This window comes from Pithys albifrons, chromosome 4 (genome assembly GCF_047495875.1).
Source record: "Pithys albifrons albifrons isolate INPA30051 chromosome 4, PitAlb_v1, whole genome shotgun sequence".
In the NCBI taxonomy this organism is placed as follows: domain Eukaryota; kingdom Metazoa; phylum Chordata; class Aves; order Passeriformes; family Thamnophilidae; genus Pithys; species Pithys albifrons.
The window spans coordinates 55,545,758-55,564,844 of NC_092461.1; the positions used below are offsets into that span (position 1 = coordinate 55,545,758).

The following is a 19,087-nucleotide window of genomic DNA, read 5'->3' on the forward strand; positions in this document are numbered from 1 at the left end:
GGTGAAATCTTGCCCTTAACACACCAAAAGGGCATCTAGAATATTAACTTTTGTTTAAAATCTTCCCTGCTTTTGATTCTTTAGCTTCATATAAAGAAAATAATTCAGAAAAAAAAAATTAGGTTTGATAACTTCAGCATGACATTACTGTGCCCAATAGACAGAAAATTCAAAATAATATATCCTCAAATGTAATTTGGAACTAGCTTTAGTTCAGTGCTTTTACATAAAGTTTTATACATTGTACATACACAATATTACTGATACCTTTACAGATAAAGCTGTGCAAAAATCATTTGACTAGATATTAAATGCAGTGCAGTGTAATGTATTTTTCCACACTAAGACATTCAGTAACTATCAATCTTGCTTAAATCTGACAGAACTCAATTTTTATGAACAAAATTAAAACACTAACATGAGAAACTTACCTTGTATTTCCCTTGAAGCTGTTTGTACAATTCACAGATTTTAGTGCACAAAGAGACCATCTACTGCCTGATCTTCATTTAGTCTAATGCTTAAACTGATAATAGTGAAAGTTGACATGAAAATATGCTTATCTTTAGATATTTTTAAAGTGTCTCTGATACACATACAAAAAGTATAAAAATAGATAAATTTCTTTAGATGCTTGTGATTACCCTTTCTTTTCAAGGTATTAGCCTCCATTCCCATGAAGAAGAATTTTAAAACAAGTAGTTAATCATTACCAATGAATGCAATATTGATTATTATAATTCTAATAATGCTAGCACATTAACGCCAGTTCTCCAAGAGCTAATTTTGTACAACACTCTCAGAAACACTCTGCATTTTTCTTTGAATCACTGCAGATAAATGGAATTTTTCCCCCTGAAACTGAAGGGGTTTGGATCAAGCACTAAGTGGTGCAGATGTCTTGAGAGGGAAGTTTTGTGGGAAAACAATGTAATGTACCTTTCTAGACCAACATCCAGATTGAAAAAAATCTGACAAACCCCAAATCTCATTTTATGAAGTAGTTCTAATAAAATCTGATCTATTCTAAACTGGACTAGTTCTCCCTCCATTCACATTTTTTGACCATCATTAATTTAACTGTCATGATCCCTACTATCACAAGATTGTTGTTGTTGTTATTATTATTATTATTGTTGTTGTTATTATAGTTATCATTATTGTTATTGTTTTATTATTATTACTACTACTACTACTACTACTACTATTACTACTGAGTAGCAGAGGCTCATTCTTGACATTCTGTTCTTGACTTTGCCTTTTTCTCCTTTCATTATCACTACAGTCAGACAAAGTGGAAACAAAGAAATACTACCACAGCACTGTGAAGTTTCGGGTAAGTAGACCCTGTGTTACTGGCATCAATATGAAGTTCTGGTTGTAGGATTTCGCATGATTTTTTTTCATTCACTGAAAATCACTGTTGGTTTAAGAATATCACCAGAAAGCATTAACTCAATGACATATCAGTCCTCACCAGCTGAAGACTTCCATCTCCATACAAAGTGTTCAATTGTAAAACAGGATAATTATAAATGCTATTCTAAATATTATTTGGGGAATATAATAAATTAATAAAATAGAATTAATAAAATTCTCTGTCTTGATAAATTTGTGTGAGGTCATCCCAGCACACACTAAAGACAATAGCACTGTTTGTCAGAGATTCATTTAACAAGATTAAAATACTTGAAGTTAGATGACAACTCTATTCCGTTAACTCTGATGAAGTATCTTGTGGTACTGAACAGCTCATCACTCATGAAAGCAGTCAAAAATTCAAACTATGATTTTTGATGCTTATGAAATTTGTAAAAACAAAGAGGCATTTGATTTAGGAAAATTGTTTATATTATTCCCAAATGTTGAAGGGGGAGGGGGGGGCGAGGTGGGGGGGGGGAGGTGTGCCAGTAGAGGATAGGTAGTTTATTGAATTCCTGATACACATACAGCTCTGTGACACTCAGCACATATCTCAGTTATTTGCACCTGCCTTGTTTCAGTCAGATTTTTCTGATGGAGTGGTATCACTACTTATATACTTGAGATTAAGCTATCCAAAAGTGAAGAATATACACTATATAGGCAAGTGAGTATGACAGAATCAAACTTGAAGCAAGTTAAGTGGATTTGTAGGGTTTTATTTTAAGTTCACACTTGCTGTCTGTTTAGTGCTCTTGATTTCTGGAGAAACTCATGAGCATTGAGTTTTCTTACCCCATGCAAGATACAGATATAATCTGGGAATTTGTCATATGATTAAGTACTAAATAACAACTACTGATATTAAAGCACTTTTAACTAAATTTTGCCTCTTCTAAGACACATGTCTGAGAGAGGAAGAGAGAGACTGTAAAATGCTGTTTATCCTCAATCAATTTTTGCTTTGCACAGAGTTCAGGTATTAACTGCTTCTTACTTGCATGGAATAAAAGGTCAGTGCTACAGGCTAGTTGCTGCCAATTCAATTTACAACCCTTGGAGCAAAGGCATTTCTGATTACAGCATGATAAAGCCTCTCTTATTCCCAAACAATAACAACAACAGAGCAAGGCACCACAGAATCTTTAAAAAGGTAAATATATAAATTTGCCATAGCTTCCATTCTCTGCACAGAATTTTTGGGAAGAATAGAGTATGCAGATATGAAGAGTATATGCATACATGATGGACTGCAGGGAGATGTTGAAAACCTTAGTGATACAGAAAGAAGCAGCATACAAATAATGCAAAAGACAAAATCTATTAAAAAACACCACACAAATCAAACAAACAAATAAAAAAAGTCCCAATGAAACCATAATGAATTTGCTGTTTGGAACACATGGATTCTACAGGTTGCAAGCAAGGAATATAATTCATTGTGTTCCCCCAGGTTGCTTTAGGCTTTAAAATTTAAAGATTTTAAAAGCTGAAGAATTTTTAAAACATGCTTGTGGAGTTGTCTCCCCATATCCACTCACCAGCCACATGCCTAACACTTTAGTCTTGTCAGAATTACAATTGAAATAACACTATGCATTAATAATCAAATATATGAGATACTATTAATAATCCACATCAAACAGATTACAATCTCAGGCATAGGGGGACCTAAAAGCAGGGTAAAACTTTTGGTGTTTACAAAGAGATAATCTTGCCTGCCAGTGCTTGGGAAGCTACATGTTTAGCATGCTGACTCTTCAAATATTATTGCAGTCATGATTCAGTCTAAGTAGGTTTTTGACAGAAAATAAATGCACGATGATTACTATGAAGCTTAAATTGACCTGTTTTCTCTTCAACAGCTTGATCTGATATCTATATTTCCATCTGATGTTTTATACTTCTTCTTTGGATTTAATCCAGCACTTAGAGTAAACAGGATGCTAAAGGTAAGATCTGTGTTGGTGATGGATGGCTAACCATGCCTAAATGTTTTGCAACCAAACAGAAAATTTTTTTAAATATTTAGGAATATGACATTTAGAAATGTAAAATATCTTCAGGCTAAGGTGATGATGATGGCCAGGCTTCGCGAACGAAGATTTGGGAAGGGCTCTCCCCACGTGGGTGTGTCCTTCAAGCCTGCGCAGTGTATTTTTTAGGTAAGGCACAGCGTGTGCCCCACCATTTAAGTTCTAAGATTGATCTGCCATGGCGAGCGAGCTTGGACAGTGACAGTGAAGTCCTCAGGACTAGAACCTCCAGCCCTCGGTATTGCCAGGAGGTCTCCCATCCAAGGACTAACCGCGGCTGACCCTGATGAGCTTCTGAGATCTGACAGGATCAAGCATCAGGGTGGCATTTAACTGCCTTGTACAACATCAGTAGATAAACCAACAAAAAAATACAAGTTATAGTCTATCCAAATTACGTCCTTATTCTCTTATTTTTCTTCCAACTCTAATTCCTACTTTCTAAAGGCATTTTGTGATTAAAGCTGGGTTTTTTCATTATTTGAATTTGATTAATCTCAAATTACCTGATTAGTTTTAAAAGCTCTAAAAAAATCACTAATTAATGCCAATGTTTTTCCTGTTCTGTGCTTAAATCAGGTGTTTAAAAGCAAAGGAAGGATTTTTAAGGACAGCATAAACTTTGTACAGGATATTTATCAAGCATAAACCCACTTCTGTTATTGAGTCCAAAGACATCTGGATTTGTGCAATGAAGAGTCTGAAAAGGGATTAGAACACAGTATCTAGCAGGCCACTCTGCAGCTAAATACATTCCCCTTCATACAATCACATGTTGACAAAGAATCCTTTCATTTAACATTGAGGGAGATGCAAGAACTCTGAAAATAAAATGAGAGTACTCTTCACTTCAATATTCAAAGAAACTTCAAAATTCCATAAATCAGAACTGAAATAATATGAAATAATGAAAAGTTAAACAGGAACTCATATTAGGCAAATAGATGCATATTGAACACAAACAAAGAAAAAAGCTGTATGGAAATATTAGAAGCTATCACTAAAGGTCAACTACAAATACTTAACAGGAAGAATTTTATATAGCTGCAGTTGATAACACATAGAATCATCCTAGTATATGGCTGTTGATACATATAGTCATTTACTAGAGAACTACTGAAATTTTAGAAAGAGACAAAATGGAGGGTTTATGCATGGAATTATCTGTGATCAAGAAATTATATATTTATATAACATATATAGAATATCTATTATATATAGATATATATAACATATTATATATTATACTATATATATTATATATTATACTATATTATATATATATATAATATATATATATTTCTCTGTCCAAGAAATTATATATGCTTGAGGAAGTAAAGTTATTTTATCTGCAGCAGTCTGACCAAAACGGTAAAGTTATTTCTGTAATCAGATTAATGGGACACTTAACATCCTATAAAACCATTTCACTTAATTTTTATCTTTGCTTTTGAGTTGATAGTTTAGTTAAATGTTTGCCATGGTTTACGAATGGTATTTTCCAGTTTAACACTGTCATGGGTCATGCCCCTTGCCCCCTTCAACTGGAGGCACAAAAGGCAAAGATCACAGGTTGAGATAAGAACAATTTGCTGGAAAGAGCAATGAAATAAGAAAACAAACAATAACAGCAACAATATTAATAACAAAAGATGTAAGAAAGAAATTATTCACATGAAAAAAGTCCGCAATAACAGACAATACCAGACCACTTCCACATTTACTCAATAAGAGGAAGCACTTCTGCCCAGAAGAGAGCTCTTTTCCCTCACCCCTGGCAGCAACATAACATGGTGTAGAATAACCTCTGGGTCCTAGCCACGCCAGTCTCTTGGCTACTGCAAAAATTAACTCTGTCCTGACTGGAACCAGGACAATGTGTAAAGGAAGTTTGATTATTGAAAAATCCATTTTCAAAATGTGTATGTGAATTAATGTCAGTGTTATTATAAAAAGATGTGTACTATAGAATAGTGATTGGATTACTTTCATTTTTTTCCTATTCAGCACAACACATTCTTTGAGTTTAATGATCGTTTGGAAGCTATTATGGAAAAAGCATACATCTACAGGTATGTGCTGATAAAACTTGAGTAGCATGTAAAGTTTGGTACGGAATGCAATTTATATGATTTTATGAATTGTCAGTTAAGCATTGGATGGAATATGATATGTCTTTAACTGTTCAATTTCAGTTTTTAAAAAATATCTGTCTTTATTTTAATCATTAAATTAATATATGTAAGACTTCACTCACATATGAAATCTAGCTCAGTTCAGTTAGCCTGGTTCAGGCAAAATGTTTACCAAACTGAGCCTCCTGCCAAAATTTAATTGATCAAAAGTGTCAGAAAGAAGTTTCTTTAGAACAGTTTCTTTAGGTTGCCAGGAACAGTTTCAAATCCTCAGTAGCTGTTTATTTGTACTTAATAAGAGTTATGAGCTTGAGCCTCTGTCAACATTTTTCTTTAAACATGCTCTCCCCATGAACCTGACATACATGGAAACTTGATCCTTCACTGCATTGACTACACTTGGAATGAGGATCAATTCAGCACAGTTCTCAAGCAGTGATCATAACTGTTATCTGCTGAACTGTGTTCTCACCTTCTGCATTGAGAGGAAGAATTTGGATCCAACTCAAGCAGTCCATGGACATAGTTCTGGCAAGTTTCATAGGCCCCTCAGCCGTCACTGTTGCTGCGAAGACCCAGTGGACCCATCTATTCTGTCACCATTATTGACACCTACAGTCAGTGTCATCAGCCCTAGTTTATCTTGTGCAATTCCTACACCAACAGATTCTTTTCCCTGTCCCAGTTTTGGGGCATGTATTGTTCCTGTGTGTTGCTGCTGTGGAAACAAAAATATATTGCTTACCGTCTTACTCTGTTTCAGAGATTATTGCACTTGATATTTATACATTTAAATGAGATTTTATAAAATTTTAAAACTAGTAAAATTTGAAAAGGGGGTTGAAATATAATTTCTTTCATATTTTCATGTACTTATGAAATAAAATGAATCTTAGAAGTTTGAAAGTGCAATGAAAGTAATATTGAGATGCTGGCCTCCATAAAGCTTATTCTTATTATTGCACTCTCTTTTCAGTTATTGAAGACTTTTTTCTGGTTTGGCTGTCTTTCTTCTTCTTTTGTTTTTTGTTTTTGGGTTTTTTTAATTCTTGTTGGTTCAAGAGAGGACTTCTCTGAATTTCCGCAAGATGAAAACATTTCTTGCCAGTTTCTGAATCACTGCCTCCCTATCTTCTCCATTTTCTCATTTCATCAAAAAGAATGGGCTTTCTTCTTGTTATGGCTATTAACTTTTTCTAATGTTGATAAGTTTTCAATGTAATTGTTTTAAAATTAATCATTTTCCATATTATGTCCTTTCATTTTTGGAGTAATAATTCATTGGCTTTTCTGTATCTCCAGTAATGTTTGTAGTGAGTACTGGGAGATGCAGTATTTTAACATAGATAACTCTGAATCAAGTAACTAGTTTGTATGTAACAATAATGTTGTGTGTACAGGGATTTTAAAGAAATGGGAGGAAATTTACAAACTTATTTTCACTCAAATAAACAGCTTTGCAAGGGACAGAGTTTCACACCATATAAAAGTATGAAATGGGAAATGACTGTTCAAAGGACAAGCTGAGAAAGGGATGTGTATGTCTTCAAGCTAGCCTAACTTCGAAGGATGTGATGTTTATTTACATGCCAAAAAACAAGCAAAGTGCTCATTTAGAAAGGCTAAGACACACAGAGCAAGATCTCACTGGTTCAGTAACATGTATGCAGTAGCTGGAAAGACAGATCCAGCTACCCTGCAAAGCTCTTTGTCTTGTTAGACGTTTTTTAGCATGATATTGGTTTAGTGCCAAAATTGTGTGTTGCTTCTTGTGTCTTTGCTTCCTGGTCACAGGCCCATTTAGATTTTCCAGTATTAAATCACTTGCAGAATGTAAATTTCAGGATCTAAATATTACAAAGATTATCTACTTTCTACCTCATACTTCAGAAAACACTGACTCCCACTTTTGCTCATTGCCAAATGAAGAACAGGGGTATTTATACAGAAGAAGAGTACAAGTAAGAGCTAAAAAGTCTAAAAATGGCAGGCCTTTTGTAAAAACTACTTTAATGTAGCAATGTTGATATGCTGGTATAGTCATAATCTGAGGCACCAATTAACTAAATAACATGGCCCTAAACCTACACAGCAAGAGTATGTGCCTGGGTGGATTCTCTTCTCAAACTAATTAGTTTGAGTTGTTGGAATAGTGCTGGCAAAGGTTACTTACATCTTATCTACACATTATGATAGATTCAATACATGTCTAGAGAAATATAAAATATATTGGAGCAAAGGCTTCCAGAATCTTCACTCAGACCTCAAGAGTCCACTGGAATGGATTCAGACTTGTACCCAAGACCTTGCAAGGTCGGTATAGCAATATCCCTAGATCACAACAACTATCTGCTGCTTTCAAAAGATTGCAATCCTAAACAGAGCTGTCGTGGAAGCACATCAGCTTTTAAACAGAGAAGTGGCATTCATTTGTCAGCATCATAAAGAAGAGTACTCTTAAGTAGATTGCTTAATGTCATGGTGAGGCCAAGAATGGCATGTAATGGCACCTGAAGAACAAGCAAAGGAGTGCGTAATACAGAAGCAACCACATTAATGGTTGATACTACCTCTCGTTAACTTGGTTTATAGAACCAACTTATTTAGATCTTATTAAATTTTCATGAAACCATATACTGAGTTATTCTGCACTCCACACTGCATTCAAATCTAGCTGTAGCAGATAAACTCATTACATACCAACCTCTCTGTGTTTAGGCAAGCCCCGTGCTTTTCCTGCTTATTTATCCCCTGCTTGTATAAATAGTTGAATGGAGGTCTAAATCCAGGAGATCTGTCTTTTGATCTGCATACACTGAACACAGGATATACAATGAGATCATTATTGTATTAAAAAGAAAGCTGCTTGGTGCTTAAGCAGTTCGTCATTGGTATTCTTCAAAGAACTGGCCATAAGCATAAGAACGGGGATTAGGAATGATATAACTCCTGCTGTAGATGCTAAATCATGCTATTGAGAAGATCTACTGCAGTCTTCCTTGTGAAGCAGTTCATTTCTGACCTCAGACATTTCTTGGCTTTGGTTCTCACCTTTGGACCCTACCTTGAAGAAAGTTTGTCAAATGCATTAGTTTGTACCCTCTAGCCTCATAAATATAGCTTCACATTTCTGTGAATATTCATAGCCATTTAAAGAAGTGTATTATAAACTACTCAGGGAACCGTAATTTAGAAACTACCCCATGCCAAACATTCTAGAAAAAATTTTATATGACCTTAGACAAATGTGAGAGATGGGTAACTGCCAGCTATTTTTTTTACAGAATCAGTACAGGTGGGGAGCTACCTAGTAGGTGCTTCATATAAATATTGTGGATCCAAAAAAGGAATTAATTCTATATTAAAAAAGAGGAAAAATGTAAGCTGTTTTACAGGAATCTGTTGATTTTTATAGGGTCATTCGAACAACTGGATACTTGCTGTTTATCTTGCACATTAATGCATGCCTGTATTATTGGGCTTCAGACTATGAAGGACTTGGCAGCACTAGATGGGTGTATGATGGCCAAGGAAACATGTAAGTCCTTTATTCTTGCAAGAGATTTTTATTGATTTTTCTGCTTCCCCTGCCTCTTCCCTTGCCTTTGCTTGCAGGCTATGCCTTTACTTTACAAGTGCTTGTCTAGCAAACTTTTAGCACCATTACTGCTGATTAGCAGCTTTCATTACTAACATATTGGGAGGGCAGGTGCAGTGAATAATCAGTTTACCACTTTCAGCTTTTACAGGTTTATGACTCAGTGCTAAGCACCAACTTAATTAAGCATTTAGAAAGCAACAAGGCTCATAAATTAAACTTACTGGTTGCATATGCACATGGGAACTCTTAGGAGACTTGTATAGCAATCCCTCAAAGGAAGCAGAGGAATAGCTTGCAGGGGTTTCTTTTTTTTCTACCACACAGCACTGTGTCATTAAAGTACATTTTAGTCCCTCTACACCATGGTGATTGATCTGAAGAAATTCCATCAACTTTCTCTGGTCTTTTGGGAAGATCATGCTTAAACATGTGGCAGAGTGTCACTGGTGGGAAGGACTGTATATTGGCACACTTTTCCACAATCTCCTTATGACAGCACTAGGTTGGGTGCTGAGTAAGGAACACTTACTAAAATAATGGTGAGGAAGTAAGAGAAAACAGCTGAGTCATAATATAATTCTTATGTATTTTATAAAAACATATCTGGTTGGTTCAGTTCTATGAACATTCATTTCTTTCAAAGGCCAAAATATAGTTAAAGCCACAGAAGCTCATTTTGTTCATTAATTACATTCTTTGAAAATCCACATATATCTTACTGCCATCATAAAGCAACTTTTAAACAACTTTTCACCTTTCTCTTGGAGATGTGCTCTTCTTGTTTGCAGTTTTGTCAGACTTCATGAGTTTGGTGTGAAATCACTATTTTGAAGGATAGAAAAATAGCTTTTGAAAGCAAAACACTTTTTGTGTAAAGCAGCAATGACCTTTTATAATGAGGGTTACCTCTCAGAAAAAATTACATGTCTGAAGTTTCCACAGACCACTAAAATACCCAGCTTGTGTATGGCAGTCAGGCATGTACAAGCAGAGTCATGGAGCTGTGAGACCACTTATGTAAGTGAAGTTATAAGGAGGTATTTATTTGCAGGATCAAGGCTTCCAGAAATCTGAAAAGACAAACACAAAACTAATTTCCACTTTTTTGCTAATGTCATTCTTGAAAATTCTTGCCTCATAATTAAATAGTCAGGTAAGTAAGACCAAAAAACCTAAAAACTCTGAAAGTAGAGAGTCTACTCAGTCTTCAAGAAAGAGGGAAACTTTAGATTAGATATTAGAAAAAAAATTCCTTACTATAAGGTGGTGAAGCACTGGAACAAGTTGCCCAGAAAGGCTGTATGCTCCTCAAACTTGGAGGTGTTCAAGGTCAGGTTGGATGGTGCTCTGAGTAAAATCTGGCCTAGTGGATGGTGTCCTTGCCCATTGCAGGGGGATTTCAATTACATAATTTTTAAGGTTCTTTCCAATCCAAACCGTTCAATGATTCTATGACTCTATGATGCATGTATGTAAATCTCATTAAGCCATTAATTTACCTCATCTTGACAGTGTTTGGGGAATCTATGACTTTATTCTTTTGCCTGTATCTAACTCATACTGGATTATATGTTGCTATGTACATGGAACCCCAAAGAGTATCCCATGTTGACCTGCATTTCATAAGGTATAGCTTTGTATCCCACTAACAGTAAATGCCTTCTGTATGGGATAGTCATTGCCTTAGAGAATCAGGCATGACATATCATCTAATTGTCAAATATTTGGGGATTTTTGACAGAGAGGCATTATATGAACATTAGTTACAATTGGAGATGCAATCTGAATTTAAACCTATCAATAAGATACTTCTAGGTATCTAGGTATTCATTTATTTGGAAAACAGGATTTGAGAACACTATGGGAAAAATCTGTCAGGAAAAGTGACCACTATTGCAGCATATATTGCGGCATAGCATAATTTCCTTTCACATAACATTCAGGGTTGACAATATTTGAAGCAAAATATGTCATTAGTCTCACAAAGAATGGGAACATGTTCTTAAAGAAGATTAGGCAAAGAGCTAATTAGATAATTGTAAGAAATTACACTAAGCAGTTTGACAAATAAATCAAAATTCTAGTAGTCTCAGATTATACTGACCCCAAGCAAATGATCTGGCATTGATTTAGCTGCATAAATCCCTTCTGTGTTCATAAAATATTGCTAATTGTGGCCAAAACCAATTCTTAAAAGTGTCAACACTTCTAGGATATCTTTTTTTGTTTTTTTTTTCTGGGCTAAAATAATAAACATACGACAGTTTCCATTATATATTTGATTTCATATATGTTCGTGAGCAGGCATACTAACTGATGAGTTAAATCTATAACTGTACACAACACTCAAACCACAAGAAAAATTATCAAAGTAGCTCTTTTGCAAATCTCTGTATCTCTAATCTTTTCCAGATCTTGTCCAGACTCTAAAGTGTTAGTGTCAATCCAAGAACATTTGAGCTTTTTTTTGCAGGGCAGCCTTCAGTCAAAGCCTTTGACCTGAGGTGAAAAAGGCAGTCTTTACTTCCCTGCTACACACTCAAATTAACCACACAAGATGTTTCCAGCATTAAAAGTGCACTCATGGTCTTCGTATAATTAGGCAGACAGACCTCAGTCTAACCTAATGCAGAAGTGCATCATCACAAATGCAACACCATAGCGTACAGCCTACATGTAAGCATGGCAGCAGGATATTGAAAAGGTCTATTAAGTGGACAATTTGAACTATATGTGTTTATTTACAATCTAATTTATGTACTTAAGTAGAAATCAATCTCCTTAATTCCTGAGGAAAATGGAGAAATCCTTTAGAAAGGGATTCAAGGCAGGAATGTAATGTCATTGTTCTGAATTGTCCCAGGGAACTATCTCTCTTCCATCACTCTCCATGGAGGAGCTAAAAGTAGAGCACTGAAGTTCTCATGCAAACCCTTCAGGTCAGCAGTAAATTTAGGCAAAACAAATAATTCCACTTTGCTCATGGTATACTTCTGCTGTTTGCAAGTCATCCACAAGCAGTCTGCAAAATTCTTTGACATATTTAAAATATCTATTTGCAACCCAGTTATGTTTCTCTGTAGCTTACTCTCCTGCTCTGGGCACAGACTTAGTGGATATCTGTAAGTCCCAGAAAACAGTCACTGTATGTGTCTAGAAAAGCTCCACTTCTTTGGTATGCATCGCCTAATCTGCAGTAAGACTGGCAAATCTTAAAATGTGTCTGTGGGTATCAGCTGTGCATTGCTTTTGCAATAGGGCTGATATGTCACAATCACAGCACTTGCTATACAAAGGCAGTTTTGTATCTCCAGAGAAGCTGTGAATGCACAGCCCAACTCATAGGTCAGACCTAATGCTTTGAGATCTGCAACCTGCAGCCATACTTTTAAGTAAAACTTCATAGTTTACTCCCTTCTGTCTGACATCATACCCACAGCCACCCGATGAACACATCACTCTAGATAAAGAGGTACCTAAGGAGATCATTGTATTACCAGTTTATAAAGGCCAGTTCTTTACTCTGCTTAAACCCATTCTGGTTGTAATCTGAGAGGAGTCAAACTTGATAGCCCCAACATAATGCCTTCCTGGGCTGAAATGAGAATGTGAATATCACCTTAAAATCTGATAGCCACAGGTACAAAGACTTGATTTACCTGCATTAACCAAAACCATGAAAGTTTAGTGTATTCTAAAATGGACTTTTATGAAAAAACATATTTCTATTGGCATAATATCATAAGGTGTCTTTTTTGCAGTATTTCTGAATGTTTCCTTACCTTGGAATTATTTTAGGAAAAAAATCTAGTAGTTTGATTGCCTGAAGGATAAACATACTCTCTGTGGTGAGGAAAGGGAAAAATCCCTTTCTTGTCTCATGTTGTTTGTTTCAACAGTAATTTTATAGCAGGCTAGTAAGCTGTATGGTGAACAGTGATTTCCAGACACAAGCTAGTAGGAAGAAGAGCTGCTAATACTGTTGAAATAGGAGTCTGCTTTTTCTGGCCTTCCTTAAACAAAATTTGCCATCTCATTTCTCCCTTTCTTAGGGAAGGAAAAAAAGCTGTTCTGTATTTCAATTGTGTAACTTTCATTTCAGATTAAAATAAAACCAGAAATGCATAAATGAAGAAAACCTGTGCCTAAGAGATAGTGAATATCATGTGAGTTTGCCAACAGAAAGTTTCTTTTGAAGTAAAATTATAGAATATAGTGCCATAGCAACATCTTCAGAAAGGGGTAGGCAGATATCCAAAACATATCTCACATTTTGGGTATAAAAAACTGCAGAGAAAAATGTCCCCTAAATTCCTCTAAGGAGCTGCTTTCATTCTTTGTAGACGTTCCCAGAATGAAGATTATATTGCCTATCATGGTGGAATTAGCAAGCTGTTGTGGGTGAGGGAGTTGGTTAATTAGTTTTGTTTCCTATAGAAACTACCACAGAAGTAATGTTAATTTATTTACTTTTATATTACGAAATTATACATGTTTCAAGCAATACAGCATTCTCAGTTATGGCGAACAAATATGATATTAATATGCTTTATATGATAATTACTCTCAGCCAAGCTAGAGGCATCATTTTATGCTTAAATCTGTCATTTCTCCAAGACAGATCTGAGGTTTTTTCTTACTAGTTTTTTTATGCTTCATAACTCTAGGAGAAAGCTGCCACTTATGAATACTTTGCTGGAAACACTCATATTGGATTTTTTTCTTTAACCCAGGTGACAATATTACAGTGATGCAAACCAGCAGTTCATTTTACACCCCTATCACAGAAAAAACATATGATACCAAATATGCAATTAATTTTTTCTATTTAATGACTGAATGAAAGTAGCCAGTTCTGGCTGTTAAAATCTAAAATGAGAAAATTATGGTAAAAATTGTCATTGTTACTGCATTTCATTAATCTGCAACCAAGAAAAAAGGGCCAAATTTTAGGTGAAAAGCTTGGAAATAATTTTAAGTGATTTAAATTAAAAAAATCATTGGAATTTGGTTCTGAGTTTATTTTCTCATTTGCACAAAACCAACCCTAGAGCTATATGAACCAATTATTAATAGGAATGGAGTTCATATCTTAATAAGAGAAGAGTTTAAAAGTGGAGACAATTAAATAAGATGTACACCTGAGATCTGCAAGCAGATCAGGTGGCCTCAGATTCAGGGTAGGCATGACAAAACTTTCTATTTCAAGGAAAATAGCTCCAAAAGTATTTCTTCTTTGGTTTAGTGTTTCCACTTTTTGTTGTTTAGATTTTGGGTTTTTTTAGTTAGTATTTTGCACTCAATAAAATTCAACAAAAAGAATTATCATTGCATCAGAAGCAATAATCATGGCTGAAATAATAGACAATCTCACTGTACAATTAATAAAAATGAACTTTCACTCCTAATCATCAGCACAGTTGAAGTCTGATTGTACAGAAACAGGAAGTCAAATTCTAACTAATAGGAGGCTTTTAAAATTATACCTAAACCAGATACTTGTTTGCTCAGAAAAGAAATAAATGACGGCATGCTCATAAGAATGATTTGAACTAGTAATTCCCCACAGCACAGTATAGGGAATGTTGCATTACTTGTGCCATATTCTAGAATGAAATGTAAAACAAAATTTTAGACATGCCAAGGCATTTTTTTCAAAACATTCTGTCTGGGTCCTTTGCTGCTTTTACAAATTTGTATTATCATACTAATAGAAATACACAACTTGAATGCAACAGGCTCTGTCATGCATAAGACTGTACAAAGAGGGCTGTACCCACAGAACAAAAAACGTTGTCCGCAGAGCTTACACTTCAGATATGAAAAGTGACAGACAGTGGATGTATACTGTGAAGGAGTCAATATAAGCCATACATTGAAGCAGAGTCTTAGTGACTGGCCACTGGTCACTGCTGTATTTATCTGTTTGCTAGATCAACTAAATTCTGATAAGTTCTGATTAAAGTGGTTTTGTAGCCAGTAGTGGACAGGTCTCACCAGACGGGAGCAAAAGTAGTGAAGAAGGCAAGAACATGTTTGTTAAGGTGACAGGAGTAATGAAGACCAGCACCTAGGAGACGTTAACACAGGAGTCAACTTTTCAGTGCTGAATAAGTGGTTTGGAGAAGCTGGATGAACACACAGCTTGTGGAAACACATGACTTCTGTTTGACATAACCCAGGAGGCAGAGCCAACGAAGGCTGCTCAGAAGCAGAGTGGGAGGAAACCCAGCATGGTTAAAGTGGTAGGAATGGACACAAGGAGAACAACATTGCATTTGCCATTTTCCCTCCATAATCCTTCCACTGGTGTCATCAAGTTAAAGCCAGGAAAGAGACCTTCAGATGTCTGAGGTTCTGGGAAGTCTCTAGTACTTTTACACTGCTTTTAACATCATTACATCTTCACTGCCAACATCCCAACACTGTAATGTCCATCTTGGCAACTTTTTACACAAGTCTTCTGTAACACTACATAGAGTTACTAGAGAATAGTGAGTGCTGCGTTTCCTCTACATTCTTATTTTGCTGTCATTGAGAACATTCAGCTCAACCTAATTTATGTAACTACAGAATTTAAAAATACATAACCCTTTATAAAAATTCTGAAAGACTTTTGGAATAAAAAGCATCACTGAAAGGCCCAACTCAGGTAGGTGTATGTTTAACTTTGACCACATAAGTACCTACAGTCTGTAACAAAGGTGCTGTTTGTATCCACAGGTATCTGAGGTGTTACTACTGGGCAGTTCGTAGTTTAATCACCATCGGTGGCCTTGCAGAACCACAAACGCTGTTTGAGATAGTTTTTCAACTGCTGAATTATTTTATGGGTGTCTTTGTCTTCTCCAGCTTAATTGGTCAGGTACATAAAAAAACCCAATGTTACATTCAGATTACTGCAATGTAGTGATAATATATTCAATTTAATGAAGTTTAGCTCCGGGAAAAAGTTTAGCTTCCGTCCTCTATTCTACTGTCATTCCTACTTATTCTTCTGACAAATAGATGTGTTTAATCAGTTCTCAGTTTTGCAGCTCTTTTGCACACAAGCTGATTTAAAGCAAAGATTCTGCAGGACACAGATGACTCTTGAAACTATTTATAATTCCTTTTTTTTCCTTACTCCCAGAAAAGAAGACAGTTTCTTCACATTAACAGTCATGTTCAGAACCACTACCAATAGAATACTGTTAATGGAAATCCCATTTTTGTTGAACTAGAATCCTGATCACTTCCACAAATTAAAATATATTTATTAATCTGAAAATTAACTGATTCCTATTTCTCTTTGTTTTCATTTGGCAGGAGGGAAAAAGAAGCCCATAGGATAGCATATCTGTTATATTTCCAAATATTTCATGCTTTAGATCCACAGTTTTTAAAATACCTTGCCTGCAGAAAAACAAATGCGGTGGTTCCTATGAGAGACTGTGTCTTATCAGTTTCTGTAGAAATCATTCCAGAATTTTTGATTTGTATGTCTGCTATTAAAATAATTATTTTTAAAAATTAAAATGGAAATTTAATTTTTAATTTTAATACAGCATTTCAAAAGGTCAAACAGCTAAAAATTACATATGTCTCTTGCTCCTTAGAAGTGCAAGTAGAGAAAACTGTCACAAAAGAGACTCTTGCCTATAGGATTTAAAATTCATCCACAAACAAGGATTGCCAAAAATTAAACAAAGCACTCATAAAAAATATTTCTTCTGGAAAATTATTGAATTCAAGTATACAGAATTAAACTTCAATTTCCATATTTATAATTTTTATCTATATTATCGTAATTGTCAATGAAAGCCTCATTCCTCAGAAGGTTCTGCAGACCAGTTTTTGTATACCAGTGTAGTCATTTTCAGACTCAAATTTTAAACCTTAACACACAAATTACTTCACTGCAGTTTGTTTGTTATAGTTCCTGTTTACAAAGAGCTCTTACAATTAATGAGTTATTCCTGGTTTAGCACACTTTCCTAAAAATTGTTATATTGTGCCTGTAATAAAGAGCAAAATTAATCCCACAGCTAAATCCTTGACACTCATCCGTGGCAGCTGCCAAATAAAGCCATTCCACTAAATACATGTCTGAATACTTATGCCTTTGAAGAAGGAATATCTATGAACACTAACTCATCAACTTTCTAAAAACTGAATTACATTTGTGTTGAAATGTTAAATGATGTTTTTGCACTAATAACCTGAAGGTTACCTTCAGATCACACTAGTCAGGACTGATCTCTTAACTGAATTATTTAAACAGTGGCATGATCATAGTTCTAGTGGTGTCAGATAATGTTATTAGAGAAACTCAGCCCAGCTGTCTTCACTTTTGACTTGCATTGCATGCTAAATGCAGAGTATCTTTATTATGGATTTTTAAGAAAAGTATTATCTGTAATTTTCATCCATGTCTAGAAATATGAGACAGAAGAATAAGTTAAACCTCAGGAATGATTCCTCTAAAACTGTAATTATATACTTTCCAATACAATCAGATTAAATCTGTAATGCTTCTGAAAGAGCAGACGAAGAGCCTATTCAAAATATGCAGCTGAATTTATAATTATTCAATAATTTTGCAAAAAATTCTTTTATTATTTTGATATGTTTTTGGCAAGCTATTAAAATCAAGACTATTTTTGCTGAAATATATAGTAAAAAGAATTGATGTTTGCAGATGAGAGATGTAATTGGAGCAGCAACAGCAGGACAGAACTACTATCGTTCCTGTGTGGACAACACGGTCTCCTATATGAACACTTACACTATTCCAAAATTGGTCCAAAATCGTGTTCGAACATGGTATGAATACACATGGGACTCTCAGGGAATGCTGGGTAAGGATTTCCAATTCCAGTTACAAAGCATGTCCAAGTGAGACTGGCTGTATAGATACAGATAGAGGGTAAAATTCACATTTCCCATTTTCTGAATTTCATATGGGAAGTGAAAGGAGGCTGCCTAACCTACTTTGGAAAAGAAAGAAGCTACAGAGCAATATGACACTTACTGATTCACAAATTCAATTCATTAATATAATGTTCTGGTAATAATTTTAGACAAGATATATTAAATGTCTTAGTAAAAAGCTATTACCAGCTTCCTCACTTGAACTCATAAATAGCCCCATTAAGTTATTTTTCTATACAATGCTCATTTTCATGGGCGTTCCTCCTTTTTTTTTTTTCCAGATGAATCAGAATTACTGGAGCAGATGCCAACCAGAATGCAATTAGCCATCGCAATTGATGTGAACTTTGCCATTGTCAATAAAGTGGACTTATTCAAAGCAAGTAGTTTTACAAGAGAATGCAGAAATGTGTGGTACTCCTAAGACAAAAGCCTTGTTTTGTGCATCTTACAACACTTAAGAACATGTTTGTTAATATGCAAGGCAATTTCTAAGAAATTTCTCAGTAACTGGATACATATCAGAACAAAGCCAAGTGCCTGTATTTGAATGGTTTTTGTGTTAAGAAAGTGATTTTTAAAAAAAGCAAATGAGACTAAGACACAGTCTTCGTAACATACTAAAGCTGATGGTATGGTCAGACTGTGAGCTCAGAATATAACTAATCTCAAGTCAGACATAGAATAATTGTTAGCATAGTTCACCTTCCTGTATGCCACCCAGATCTGCCTGAGACTTCCCATGCTATGTGTTCTGGCAATGTAACTTTCATGTAATGAATGCTGCATTTTAATAAGTTTTTGTGAAATGGAGCTTTCTCTTTATTTATCATGGTAGTTTTCCAGAACTACAATTTCAATGTGTACTTAGAATTTGATTTCTGAGGCAAAAATAAGGAGACCCATAATTTTTAGAAGTAGGCTTGCCATACAGCAAATTTGCTTGTTAGGATATTTTCAAGAAATCACATGATATATCT

General features: G+C 35.1%; 1 protein-coding gene across 1 annotated transcript in view; it reads left to right on the forward strand.

The window, feature by feature from the left end:
- The window catches only part of CNGB3 (cyclic nucleotide gated channel subunit beta 3), a 58,451-nt gene that overhangs the window by 26,819 nt on the left and 12,545 nt on the right, over window positions 1-19,087 (forward strand). The window contains exons 7-13 of the mRNA XM_071554219.1: window positions 1,286-1,336; window positions 3,288-3,374; window positions 5,466-5,530; window positions 9,009-9,131; window positions 15,918-16,059; window positions 17,875-18,034; window positions 18,389-18,486. Coding sequence (XP_071410320.1) covers window positions 1,286-1,336; window positions 3,288-3,374; window positions 5,466-5,530; window positions 9,009-9,131; window positions 15,918-16,059; window positions 17,875-18,034; window positions 18,389-18,486 — 726 coding nt within the window. The remainder of the gene's footprint in view (window positions 1-1,285; window positions 1,337-3,287; window positions 3,375-5,465; window positions 5,531-9,008; window positions 9,132-15,917; window positions 16,060-17,874; window positions 18,035-18,388; window positions 18,487-19,087) is intronic.